The sequence below is a fragment of the Vicia villosa genome, linkage group LG2, assembly GCF_029867415.1.
Source record: "Vicia villosa cultivar HV-30 ecotype Madison, WI linkage group LG2, Vvil1.0, whole genome shotgun sequence".
NCBI classification, from domain to species: domain Eukaryota; kingdom Viridiplantae; phylum Streptophyta; class Magnoliopsida; order Fabales; family Fabaceae; genus Vicia; species Vicia villosa.
This window is the reverse complement of record NC_081181.1, coordinates 216,017,611-216,031,090: the sequence shown is the minus strand read 5'-3', so window position 1 is coordinate 216,031,090 and position 13,480 is coordinate 216,017,611. Positions and strand designations below refer to the sequence as shown.

Sequence of the window (13,480 nt, the reverse complement as noted above, 5' to 3'; positions counted from 1 at the left end):
CATGTAATTTTGAATGATGAATCATGTAGTTGGGTCAATAGTCTATTTGTTTAGGTTTGATTCATGTAATTGTTCAGTAGAATGTAATTTTGAAATATGTTATTAAATGAAAGTAATTCTGATTCTGTAATTCTAATTCTGATTATGTCAATTACATTAAGTTGGTTCAATACCATTACAAAATTATGACTGTGTAATTATGATTCTGATTTTGAATGAATGTGTTCAATAGCAACACATTTAGTTGGTTCAATATCAGTACAATGTCAGTTTTGAAACATGTAATTTCTGTTAACACTATAAGAGTTGGTTCAATAGCATATTATATTAAGTTCTTAATAGCACAGTATAAGTTGTTAGAACAAGAAATGTTCTGATCAATATTCTGTGTTTTTATGATAACATTATATATGAATTTTGTATAAGACAATGTGGTACTCTAATCCTTTGCATTTTCCATTTCAGGAAATATATAAAGAGTATGCACAAATCAGTGCTCAGAAGCAACTGACTCAGAAAGTTCTGGATGGCTTCATCAGAATATGCTCTGGCAAGACATCAGAAGATGGTCACGCAGAATCAGAACATGAACTGGAAAGCATCAGAAGAATAGAAGTCAGAAGAACAAGCTCTGAAGTTCTGATGGTATCACGCTCAAAGATCTTCAAAGTCTGAAGACAGAAGATGCTCTGCACCAAAGCTGATGACTCTGATATTCAAACGTTGTTATCTACAAAATCTGAGTCCAGAAGAAAGTACAAGATGAAAGGCTGAAATGTCTAATCTCTGACTAATAAAAGGAACGTTAGAAGCTACAAAAGGCAAAGTCAGTAAAAGTAGTAAAAGCAGTAAAAGCAAGGCTCGAGGTAGTTGACAAAAGTGTGAAACATTAAATGCAGCGTTGTACTATTCACGCAAAGCATTAAATGCTCCCAACGATCATTTCCTCTCAACGCCTATAAATAGAAGTTCTCATCAGAAGCTGAATACACAACACTTACGCGAATATACAGAATTGCTGTCAAATTCAAAAGCTTACGAACTTCATCTTCAACCTCACAAACTCTTGTAATATTTAGTGAGTGTTAAGTTTAGAACTTAAGAGAAATATCATAGTTGTGATTACAGCTTTATTAGAAGCAAATCTATACTCTTGTAAACGTTATTTTTACATTGATTCTAAAAGGATTCCTAGAGTGATCAAGTTGTGATCTGTAGACTCTAGAAGACTTAGAGGTTATCTAAGTGGAAAACCATTGTAATCAGTTGGATTAGTGGATTAAATCCTCAGTTGAGGTAAATCACTCTAAGGGGGTGGACTGGAGTAGTTTGGTTAACAACGAACCAGGATAAAAATCATTGTGTTGATTGTTTTTATCTTCTAAGTTTTTGAGATACACTTATTCAATCCCACCATTTCTAAGTGTTTTTCTATCCTTCATAACTGTGCATAACAACACTGCACCAAAAGTGTTACATAATTCAGTCATAACAAAAGTATGCACAAAACAACACTGCACCAAAAGTGCTGATTACAAAACAACACTGCACCAAAAGTGTGCATACAAACAAAAGTAGAAACAACACATGCTAAAATCACTTCTTTTTTGGAGTAGCCTTCTTATGAGTACCCTTCCCTGCCCTCTTAGGAGTACCCTTCCCTGCCTTCTTAGGAGTACTATTCTCTGCCTTCTTAGGAGTACCTTTAGTACCCTTCCTTGCCTTTTTAGGAGTAGTCTTTGATGGCTCCTCTTCCTCAGTGTCTATGCATATTGGTTGCTCAGGGTCAGAACTAGGACCTGTGAATGGTTTAGGTTTTTTGAACCAGTTCTCCTTTATCCTCTCACTCGATCTCCTTCTAATTGGTTTGACAGCTATCTTTGCCTTACCCTTGTTTAAGTTACTTGTTGAGGCTTGACTTTGAACATGAGAATTTATGTCTGATAGGCTACTAATCATATCATCAATGACATCCCCAAATAATATCCCAGTCTGGCTTTCTGCATTGATTGTCCCAGTCTGACTTTCTGCATTGATTGTCCCAGTCTGAGTTTCTGCATTGTTTGTACCAGCTTCTTAACTTGCATCACCTTCTTCACATGCATTTGGTCTTATTCTCTTCTACAAAAAAATAAACCAGTTACATATCCCTCAAACTTTAACATTATATAAAAACCAGTTACATATACATACTAGTGTCATTACCTTTCTTTTCAATGCATTTGGATTTTGTCTTTTGCTCTTACATGACTTCACATTATGTCCCACCTTGTCACACTTAGTGCATCTATAAGATACACCAGGTAACCTTCTTTTGGCTCCTTCTTCACCACTTTCTCTAATTCTTAACTTCCTTGGCCTACCAGACCCCTTTTTGTAATTAGGAGGTAGGAGCTCTTCACCTTCAACCTCAGGCCACATGTCATTGCCATTTATGGGACTAACAGCAAATCCATAGCACATCATGCACATGGCATACTTATATCTTGTGTTATATTCATAAACAAAATCCTTTGGGTTCTGTTGTCTAAACCCTAATGCAATGGCAACATGTCTACATGGAATACCTACTAGTTTCCAAAGAATACAAGTACATGACTTTTTAGCAATGTCAACAATGAATTCTTGTCTGTTATAAGCATGGGTGACCTGAAACTTTTCTTCAATAGCCCAAGTTGGCAACCAATGACCACTCATAGCTACCTTATTATCTAGTCTTTTCCTAAGAATATGCATCACTTTGTGTGGCCACTTGTCTAGCTTCAATGTAGAAGAACTCCACTTATTCATCAGATATTTTCTAATCCATTCACACATAGTCAAAATAGGTTTATCTCTAGCAATTAAAAGAGTGGCATTGAAAGACTCAGCTATGTTATTCATAAGTACATCACACCAAGGATAGAAACTAAAGGCATGCTTACACCAAGATTTAGTAGGAACTGCCATTAGCCATGTCCAAGCCTTTGGATCTACAACCTTCAACTCATTCATCTTCAATGTCCATGCTTGTTGGTATGTTGACTTGGCTGCTCCCATCATTAAGTCTCTTATCAATGCCCCACCATCAAACTTTTTCTTAAAATTTGCATACAAGTGCATCAAGCATAACCTATGTTCAATTCTTTCAAACATTTCTTCAAACACTTCAACCAGACCCTAAAACAAATGATAAAATTTGACATTAGAAATAAGAATTGAAATAAAATGACATACAAATATGGATAATTGAAATAACCTACTACCTTTTGTTGATCTGAAATAAACACATATATTTTATCTTGTCCAATATCTTCCATTAACAATTGTATAAACCACCTCCATGATTCCTTTGTTTCTGTTTCCACCACTCCAAATGCCAAGGGGAAGTATTGGTTATTTGGGTCTCTTCCAACAGCAATCAAAAGTTGACCTCCATACTTGGTTTTCAAATGGAAACCATCTACCCCATGAAGGGTCTACAACCATTTATAAACCATTTTTTACACCCATCAAAACAGAAATAAATGTTAGAACAAGATTTGTTCTGATCAATATTCTTAGTTTTGATGATAACAAGGATATGAATTTTGTGTGAGATAATGTGGTACTCTAATACATTGCAATTTCCCTTTCAGGAAATATATATAGAGTATGCACAAATCAGCGCTCAGAAGCTTTGTCTCAGAAGGTTCAGCATGCAACATCAGAACATGGTCTGGCAAGACATCAGAAGATGGTCAAGGCAGAATCAGAACATGGGTCTATGAAAGCATCAGAAGAACTTGGGATCAGAAGCAGAAGCACTGAAGTTCTCATGGTATCACGCTCAGAAGCACTTCAAGGTCAGAAGACAAGAAGATGCTATGCACCAAGCTGTTTGACTCTGATGATATTCAAATATTATATTCACAAACATCAGATCAGAAGAAAGTACAGGTGGCAGGCTACGCTGACTGACAAAAGGAACGTTGGAAGCTATTAAAGGCAACGTCAGTAGACACAGCGTGAACAAGGCTCGAGGTAGTTGACAAAAGCGTGAAACATTAAATGCAAAGCTGTACGGAACACGCAAAGCATTAAATGCGTTCAACGGTCATCTTGTCAAACGCCTATAAATATGAAGTTCTGATGAGAAGCAAGGTTGACGATTTGCTAACAATTAACTTGCTGAAACGCTGATCAAATCCAAAGCTCAGAAACTTCATCTTCATCAAAGCTCACTACATTGCTGTTGTAATATATTAGTGAGATTAAGCTTAAACGTTAAGAGAAATATCACTGTTGTGATTATAGCTTTTAAGAAGCATTGTAAAACTCTTATTTGATTACATTAAGTTGTAAGGAACTAGAGTGATCAAGTGTTGATCAGGATACTCTAGGAAGTCTTAGCTTGTGTCTAAGCAGTTGTAATTAGAGTGATCACGTGGTGGTCAGGATACTCTAGGAAGTCTTAGCTTGTGTCTAAGCAGTTGTAATTAGAGTGATCACGTGGTGGTCAGGATACTCTAAGAAAGTGTTAGCCTGTGTCTAAGCAATTGTTCCTGGAGTGATCAGGTTGTGATCAGGATACTCTGGAAGACTTAGTCGCGGACTAAGTGGAAAACCATTGTAATCTGTTGCGATTAGTGGATTAAATCCTCAGGTGAGGTAAATCACTCCGTGGGGGTGGACTGGAGTAGTTTAGTTAACAACGAACCAGGATAAAAATAACTGTGCAATTTATTTTTATCGCTCAAGTTTTTAAGACTAAACTTATTCAAACCCCCCCTTTCTAAGTGTTTTTCTATCCTTCAATAAAATGATCCAAACTTTGGTTGGATTGAAGGTAAAGGCCTACTATGTTGATCTTCACAGTATTTCCAAGATTAACCCTAAGCAACTCAAGTGCATACCTCCACAAGTTTACATATTCCTTGTCTGCATCTCCTTCAATAATTTTCTTTGCAATCAACTTAGCTTTCCATGCCCTACACACAGTTATCCCAACAGAATAATTTTGCCTCATGTCTTGGATTATGTCATAGATCCCTACCTTGTCAGAGGTTTGCATCTTTTTAACCACAGCCTTAGCCACCCACTTTGAACTTGCACTTTTGTTGTCCAAAATCCTAGCACATGTGTGGGTGTCTTTTATAGTCTTGATGGCAAAAGTGTGCTTATGGCCCACCTTAGAACAAATCATTAAAAACCCACATTTGGCCTTACATTCAACCCTCACTCTATACCCCTCATTTTTTACAAAAGTAATTTCTCTCCAATTTAATATTGTCCACTCCCGGATGGCCTCTCTAAAGTCATCTAAGGTGTTGAACTCCATACCCCACTTAAACTTAAAATCCTTATTAAACTTCTCCTTCTTAAACTTCTCAAACCTAGGCCCTTTTTCATCCTCTGAGTTATCAGGATCAGAGCTCAATAAATCTTCACTAATATACTCATCATCATCACCTTTAGATGATAAATAAAATTCAATCTTTAAATAAGAAACTTATAAACTTACATATGATAAGCTTATTAGTCATCAAAGGATAAACTACAAGAAAGATCGCTTACCAGTGAAAAATGAAGAGTTTACTTGGTGAAGCATTAACCAAAGGGATATATCAAATGATAGTTTATAGGCAGTGCGCCTAACGGTGCTTTGTAAGACGTGTTTCCATGTTTATTATAGAGTAGATTATCATACGGTGTTTTGCCGGACACATCAAAAGTCTAGATAATCACGTGAGAACATGTTTGTAGGTTTTTTACTATATCATAATTTTCATCTATAGTTTCAAATAAATTTTTATACAAGAAATAATTAATAGAGCATAAAATTATTCACTTGTATCATGTTATCATGAAAACTAAAATTAGAGGTCATTGGTTATCATACATATTGTTGTAATGCGTTGTCTATACATGACTTATTGTATGTATTATTGTAATGTGTTTTTTGTAGATGATTATAGTATGTGTACCTAATTTTGTATACTTGATGTCATGTGGAAAAAATTGCTTGAATTGGGGGGTATAATTTATTATTTCATTATGTTTTTACATAAGAACAAGTATGCGTGAACTATCATATCACTTTGATATTAACAATGAAGTTCTTGTTCATACATGTTGGAGCAAATATATGTTCATGCTTACATATAGTTGTGGTGTTGAACAAGAATAAAGTCTGTGTGGTTCTGAGCAAGAGTAATGCACACAATCCGCTACAAAAATGGAGTCAGTGATGGTGTTGAACAACTAATTTTGACCTGATATTAAAATGAGTAACGCACACTACTAGAAAGTATGAGACATTGCATTAGGAATGTGTTGCATTATGATATTGTGGTGTGTTGAGAACATGTTAGATGTTTATGTTTTGGCTTTGAATTTCCTAGATATTTATTCGCATTTAGATCATAACTCTTTGCTCTTGTTGTGGATTGGGCTAAATGCTCAAGATTTTAATGGATCGAGTTACACGGAGATTGCAACTAGGATCGAGATGTGACAGAAAAACATTTCAGATTGGTGGCCAAATGTCTTGGTGTTTGATGTCCCTGTGATGTCTCCAACAACTAGCAATCTTTGTGTTTAGAGTAAAGATTAGCTTAGGCTTTTTCTTGGAGTTTCATTTCTTTTTGTTTTAGGGTTTATGTTTCTTTCAAAGATATACTGGCCTACTTGAAATTGTTGTGCTTGGAGTTTTTTTCCTTTTTGTTTTAGAGGTTATGTTTCTTCCAATGGAGTTAGCCTAAAGCTAAAACTTCATGCACCTTTCCCTTTCCCTAAACGTATTCCATTACTCTCAAAGTTCTTCCTTTTTCGGTCCAAACTTTAGGCCAAAATCTTAATAATCTGAGCATTGTTATTTGAACATAAAAATCTAACATTAGATACTGACTACTGATACAACATATAAAATACATTGATAATTGAAAACTGTATCAAACTACGGTGTAGATATCAACTTTTATATTGACATCTTTTCAGTATATTCAATCATTCATGAGAAATAAATCATGTTTTCACAATTTAAATATCAATTATGTTTTATTTTCAATGGCTTTCCATTTATCTGCAGACACTTCAATGCAAGCTATTGCATATGAAAATCAAGCAATTAATCAATCATCCTAATAAAATTAACAATTCATATCAACGTTGCTGGGAGAGTATAGCTAAATGGCTGGTTGTTGCTGAGTGATGCAATGTATATTTCCACCTGACAATACAATCTCCCTGGAACCTTCAATTCCCACAACCTAGGAACCAACAAAAATTATAAAATGTCATCAGTATCCAAAACTACTCAAATAATACTTAAATGTTAGTGCAACAACACACTCTTTAAAATATTACCATATGGTTATTATGGCATAACAACTCTTCAACTGAAAAGAAGAGTATTTCAACAATTAATGATTTATAAAAAACAATTACTACTTACTTCATGATGAGGGAACGTCTTAGACAGAACTCTAATAGCTTCATCATCCCACTTTTTATCTCCAAATTTTGGAACAATGATAGCACCATTAGCAATGTAAAAGTTTACATATGAAGCAGCAAGCCTAGTACCGGGAAGTCTTGGCTTGGCGCAGTCATTCTGAAAAATATAGAATTAGACCATAACATCCAATAGAAGTTTATTGTGTGTAGTTGCATGAATAAGTTAGCAATCAGAAGTATAGTAAACAGTAACATTCATTCTTAACCATATAAGGTAACAATCTTAACACAAGTTCAGTATATTATTTTTCATATCAGAAGTTGTAGGATAGCCATTAGAGTATCATAATTTAAAATCTACTTGATAACAACTACAGAACTATTGGCAATATTTGAGCCGTTCGTTTTTTTGTGTTTTGGAAACACATATTAAAGCTTGAAATCTTCATCCAAAACCCATGTCTTAATACGCCGACTGCTAACTAACTGTATTCCGAAGATTGCAGTGCCTAGCATAAATTATTCAAAAGTATGTAGGTTCAAGATAAATAGAATCTAATTTTTAATTTCTGATTCCTTTTACAGAGTTGAAATTTAAATTACTTGAAAGGAAAACAATGAGAGGATGCACTATTCTGAGTATTGCATGCAGTGGATCACTTTCTAAAAGTGTCGCCAATCGCAGATGCAGAAAAAAGAGGTTTGTTATACTACAGTGCTATAACACTATTATTTGACAACATTTTGTATTAAATAGCGTATCACAACAATAGCAGTTTGTTCAAATTCCGTTACACTATAGCAAACCGCTATTTGACAACATTGCTTTCTAGTAATTAGCTCTTCCCAATAATACATACTATTGAAAACAAAATTGACTTGACTGCAAATGAACTTCAATAACCTAAGTATCAAATTATGTTAGAGATGTAATCATATGGTTACCCTAGGCCTTTGAGCTTTCCATATAACCATACACTAGAGACTCCATTAAAGAAACACCACACCCAATCCTTTAGAAAAACAACTATGCAAAATGCAATGCAAGCCAACCAAAACAGAGAAAAATTCTTAGGTCTGCCTATGTAGTTTTTCAAATGGTACCCAATCCAATGATATATGTTTCACATCATCCTCACAACCAACAACTGAACTATGTATTAACCAATATATAAGGCCTGGGATTTGAAAAATGTAAAATCACCTGGCCAAAGAGAAAAGAGCAGGCCTCAAATATGACATCTCAAACTTCTACAACTGCTGATCATACAACAATAAAGGTACACTCCAATAGAATTGTGTTTGTATTTTGAAAATTACTTTTTTCTTATATTTTCAATCATTTAGGAAATAAATTTAAATGGAAAAAGAAAGAAACAAAATTTGAATGTTTACCTGGAAAACCCCCGCAGCCTCTTTCTCTGTCATGTATAGTGGATCCGGGACATGGAGTTTAATGATTTCCAATTTTCTACCATTAGCATCTGTTACACTTGAAAGGAAAACATATGCTTCTTCAGATATTTCATACTGAGGATCAGTTTTATCATCAGTCCAAGATAGCAGAACCACACCGGGCCTCGCAAAACAGCAGATGTTATCAATATGACCGTTTGTATCGTCATCTCCTGTATAAAAACAGCATACTTAATAACATAGGGAATATGAAGAAACTAAATGCCACTTTGAACTTAAAACATGTATCGCCAGTATTCTAGCCCGTCTCTATGGAAATGAAAGTGTCTAATATTCCAGTTTGGGAGATTCTTTAAATGTGTGGAATTACACAGTTTTTCGATAATATGTTACCATGTTGGAGTCGTGTGTGAATAAAGTAGTATTGTAATTAAGTATCATCAACATAAATATCCTTTTGTAAAAAATAAATAAGGATCCTAAAAAAATTGTAAGAACATCATAACAAAATAAAACCACCACCAGCCTCCTGTTTCTTTTTGTAGAAAATTTGCTAATAAAAACGATTGAGGCAAAATTCGATGTTATTAACTCCCAGAGACTTCTCATATTTCGTATTTAGAAAGATGGAGAGAAATGAGTCAATTTTATCTTACTTTGTTTAATTTCTACAAAGCAGAAAAATACTTACGTGGTAATCAATATGAACTAATTGAGTGAGATCTAAAACCTTATATGTACACGGTGATAGCATAGTAAAAAAATACAGAAATTAATCTCTTGACAGAAAGTGGATTCTACACAAGAAAACAGCCGGATTTCACTTATCATACTTGGTGATAAGTACCATGAAATGGTTGTAAAACTTTTTATAAGCTGCATCTTGCATTATTCCATTATTCGGTTGGTTTTACGTTGAATAACGGTATTTTCTCATATATAAAATTCTTCTTATCCAAAACAAATCTATAAAATTATGATAAATGTCCATATAAAATGTTTAGATGAATACCATATTAAATATACCGTGCAAAATACTATCAATTCATAGGAAGATTCTCAATCTATAAAATCAGTATCAAGTTTATTTACCATATAATCCACGAGGCAACCATATAACCTTCCTGATTCCAAGATATGCCTTAAGTTCATCCTCTATTTGGCTCTTACTCAAATGAGGATTCCTGTTCTTGTTCAATAGACAATCTTCTGTGGTAAGACATGTTCCTGAGAGAAGAAAAAATTACTGCATAAACAGCAAAACATAAAAATTACAAAAGCAATTCAGTACAAAGATCCAAGTTTAGAGCAGTAAATCTAAGTAAATATAATCTGGTCTCAGAACAGATTGAAATGAAGATAACAGGCATTACCAAAAAAACATGAAGGTAACAGATTATACCATATTCATGAACATAACATATACAAAGTAATTCTGCTGTCCAAGTACCTAATTACCCTTATCCTAGTTCAAGAATGAATCAGTACAAAAACTAATCTTAGAGCTGGATAACTAGCATGCCAACAAATCACTGCATTTACTCTTACCTTCTCCATCCACATGGATGCTTCCGCCTTCAAGCACCATAGAATGCGAAAACCTAGGAATCCTCTCAACATCCAAAATCTACAACAAATATGGTGATAGTACCAAAATCAGCAAGTGATTACAAAGTTACCACAGCTAGAAAACAAAAAAAATATTCAACCACTGTTACCTTCCTAGCAACATAGGCGTCAAGACTCCAATCACTGTAACATCCATCTTCTGCACCTAAACATTTTATAAAGTTCAATTAGTTTAAGAACCAACAACTAATACACTACAATTCAATGAATCACATCTGTTTTTTTTTTCCTTTAACCAAGCTCCTCAAATCACAAATCCTAAAAGATCTAAATATCAAAACAATATGTACTCACCTCCCCAACTATTAAAACTCCAATCAATCCCCGCAATCCTATGTTCTGCATCACCAGATTTCGACGTTCCTCTTTTCACAACAAACTGTTACACAAAACAAAGAAAAACTCATTCATCTACAAAAACCACAATCCGTAACGCATATTTAAAATACCAAACACATAACCAAAAATTGATCCACACGAAACTCACAGTAGGTCCAATGTCACGAAACCAAGAATCATTTGAGCTAATCTCAACGACTCTTATATGCTCCGATAGCTGACTCCGTGCATTCTCCCACTAAAAACCAAACCAAAACAAACCATATCACATAATCATAAACATAAATAAATTTCCAGAGCGCTATAAATCAATAGCAATAGTACAGTAAATATTAAAACCATTTACCTACTTGAGCGGAACAAGCGCAAACGGTTACTCTCTCGAATTTGGAGATCGCGGACGCCACCCTAACAAACACACGTTGAGCATGAACGGCATTGTCACGCCAATTATCAGCGCGTTCCTATCACGCAACAACACAAAGATTATTTAACACACAAAACACAACAAGAGAAAAAATGCATGAGGTTATAATATAATACTTACAGGCCAACCCATCCAACACTGCGTATGGGGTTCCCATTCCGCAGGCATGTGAAATCCGAGAGAAGAAGGTGTATCTTCGAGATGCATCATGCAATATTATTCTCGGTTATGTAGTTTTTGCTCTGTTCTTCAGAATCGATTTTTGATGGAAAAAAAATTAAGATGATATAATTTAATCAAACATGTAATATGCATGACTTACATTAGAGAAGGTGGATGCGTGGTCACTTCGAACTCTTCACCGAGCAAAGAGAGGAGTGAGAATATTTTTTTGGGTTCATTTTTCTAATATTTAACTCAAGCTGCCGCTGAATTAGACCATTTAAACCCGTTCTAGACTCAATTATCAAAATATAATATATTATCTATATTATCTATATGGTATAATATAATGTTTTTATGGTAGAATCTAAAGTTTATTTGGTATGAAATGTTAATCTTTTAATGTTTATATGTCAGAATATAATGTTTATATGGTATTAAATACTTATCTTTTATGTTGAAGAAAATTGTATAATGTATATAATGTTTGTAAATGAAAATTGTATAATCATTGAGAAATATTTATATAATGTTTGTAAATGAAATATTAGTTGATGGGCTGTTAGTTGTTATATAATGTTTATATAATGAAATATGATTATTAGAAGACAATTATTTTTTTGTTTAAAATATCAAAATATCTTTTTTTTGTTTAAAAAAATAAAATAAGTAATATGATTATTAGAAGAGAATTATTTGATTTATTTATATAAATTGTTAGGTGACTTTACTGAAAAAAGAATCCTAAACTAATGGAATCGAATGGGGTCCTGGCTAGTTGCTTTTCAAAGATTCTATTGTGTATGGTTCCTATGGTGTTGGACACTAGTAGTAGTGGTTTTCAAAGATTCTATTGTGTATGGTTCCTATGTGGTGTTGGACACTAGTGGTTTTCAAAGATTCTATTGTGTATGGTTCCTATATGGTGTTGGACACTAGTGGTTATTCCGCCACTTTCTGTTGATAATAATAAAAGGAATCTTTGAAATACAACTAAATATAATAAGAAATCGTGGAATCTCAATAGAAGGGGCTCAAAGGAGCAAACACAAAGAAAATCGCTGGGCCCAAGAAAGTAAAAAAACAACAGCTAAAGTAGGGACTAGGGTGTGCCGAACATAAACCGAATTGAGCCTCCAATTGTCACTTAAGTCAATCAGCAAAATGAAATAGAAGAAACCCTAAGTCTAAAGAAAGAAGGGCCCAGCTAACAACAAACAACACAAAAACCTATCCTAATCTCAAGAATACGGACACTTACAAGATCGGAGCAAGGTCCCGATTCGATGCGGTGTATGGCTCTGTAATTTGCTGAAGGATAAAAGCTGATGGAGATACGAATCCGGTTCTGATGTTGAGGCCTGTCCTTGAATGTTCGTTGAAGATGATGATCGGTTGAAGTGATTTCTAGAGTGGAGTTTTATACGAAGATATGAAGCTGAATATGGAGATGAGGGCAGGAAGGTGATGGAGTTTCGGTTTCAAACAGATGCAAGATGATGCAATGTGATGTTAATTAGATCTCGTGAAATATTGATGGATGCAGGGCCTGCACTGGGGTGGACATAAAATTCTTGATATAATTTTTGTGACCATTAGCATCTATTAAATTTTAATTATAAAATATTTTGTATATAATCCATTAAAATTTATAATAAGATTTGAAATCAAATTTTATTTTAATTTATTTTGAAATAAAATTGTTATGCATCTTTAGTAGAAACTTTTTTATATTATCAATACATCAATATCAGTCGTGTAAATTTCAATTATATTTATTTATTTTTAGATAAATTTTAGAAATTATTTATATTTTATAATTTAATATTTAAAAATTAATTATACAATTAACTCATTTATGATCAAATCAAATTCATTATCAGATGTGTTTTGATTTATTATTTATTTGATCATAGAAATAAACTTTTTACCAATTAGACTTAGAAATTGGATCAATTAAGTCACTTAAAAGATTCTTATAATTTAATTCATCATACTTGGATTTTAAATTCTTTAATGATTTGCATATGAATTCTTATTTACATTAAAATTCTTTTATTCTTAAAATAATTCAGACTTCAAATTTTTTTA

The 13,480-nt window shown here is 33.6% G+C and overlaps 2 protein-coding genes across 6 annotated transcripts; both read right to left on the bottom strand.

Annotated features, from left to right (window-relative positions):
* Positions 1 to 1,596: 1,596 nt before the first annotated feature.
* LOC131651313 (uncharacterized) lies at positions 1,597 to 5,569 on the bottom strand. The gene is made up of 6 exons (XM_058920979.1): positions 5,536 to 5,569; positions 4,820 to 5,430; positions 3,246 to 3,458; positions 2,206 to 3,159; positions 2,091 to 2,121; positions 1,597 to 2,000 (listed from the first exon to the last, which is right to left on the bottom strand). Exons 1-6 carry the CDS (start codon positions 5,567 to 5,569, stop codon positions 1,597 to 1,599), a joined length of 2,247 nt encoding a protein of 748 aa, XP_058776962.1.
* Positions 5,570 to 6,924: 1,355 nt separating this feature from the next.
* Positions 6,925 to 12,895, bottom strand: LOC131653870 (agmatine deiminase). Of its 5 annotated transcripts, none has more exons than XM_058924188.1 (11): positions 12,651 to 12,895; positions 11,348 to 11,474; positions 11,151 to 11,264; positions 10,949 to 11,038; positions 10,756 to 10,840; positions 10,551 to 10,606; positions 10,381 to 10,459; positions 9,925 to 10,059; positions 8,812 to 9,044; positions 7,415 to 7,573; positions 6,925 to 7,229 (listed from the first exon to the last, which is right to left on the bottom strand). In XM_058924188.1, exons 2-11 carry the CDS (start codon positions 11,435 to 11,437, stop codon positions 7,146 to 7,148), a joined length of 1,125 nt encoding a protein of 374 aa, XP_058780171.1. In that variant the 5' UTR covers positions 11,438 to 11,474; positions 12,651 to 12,895; the 3' UTR covers positions 6,925 to 7,145. The 5 variants fall into 5 exon arrangements, with proteins under 5 accessions (XP_058780171.1, XP_058780172.1, XP_058780173.1 ...); XM_058924189.1 differs by having other exon boundaries at positions 11,348 to 11,469; XM_058924190.1 differs by lacking the exon at positions 12,651 to 12,895 and adding an exon at positions 11,530 to 11,700 and having other exon boundaries at positions 11,348 to 11,469.
* Positions 12,896 to 13,480: the final 585 nt, after the last annotated feature.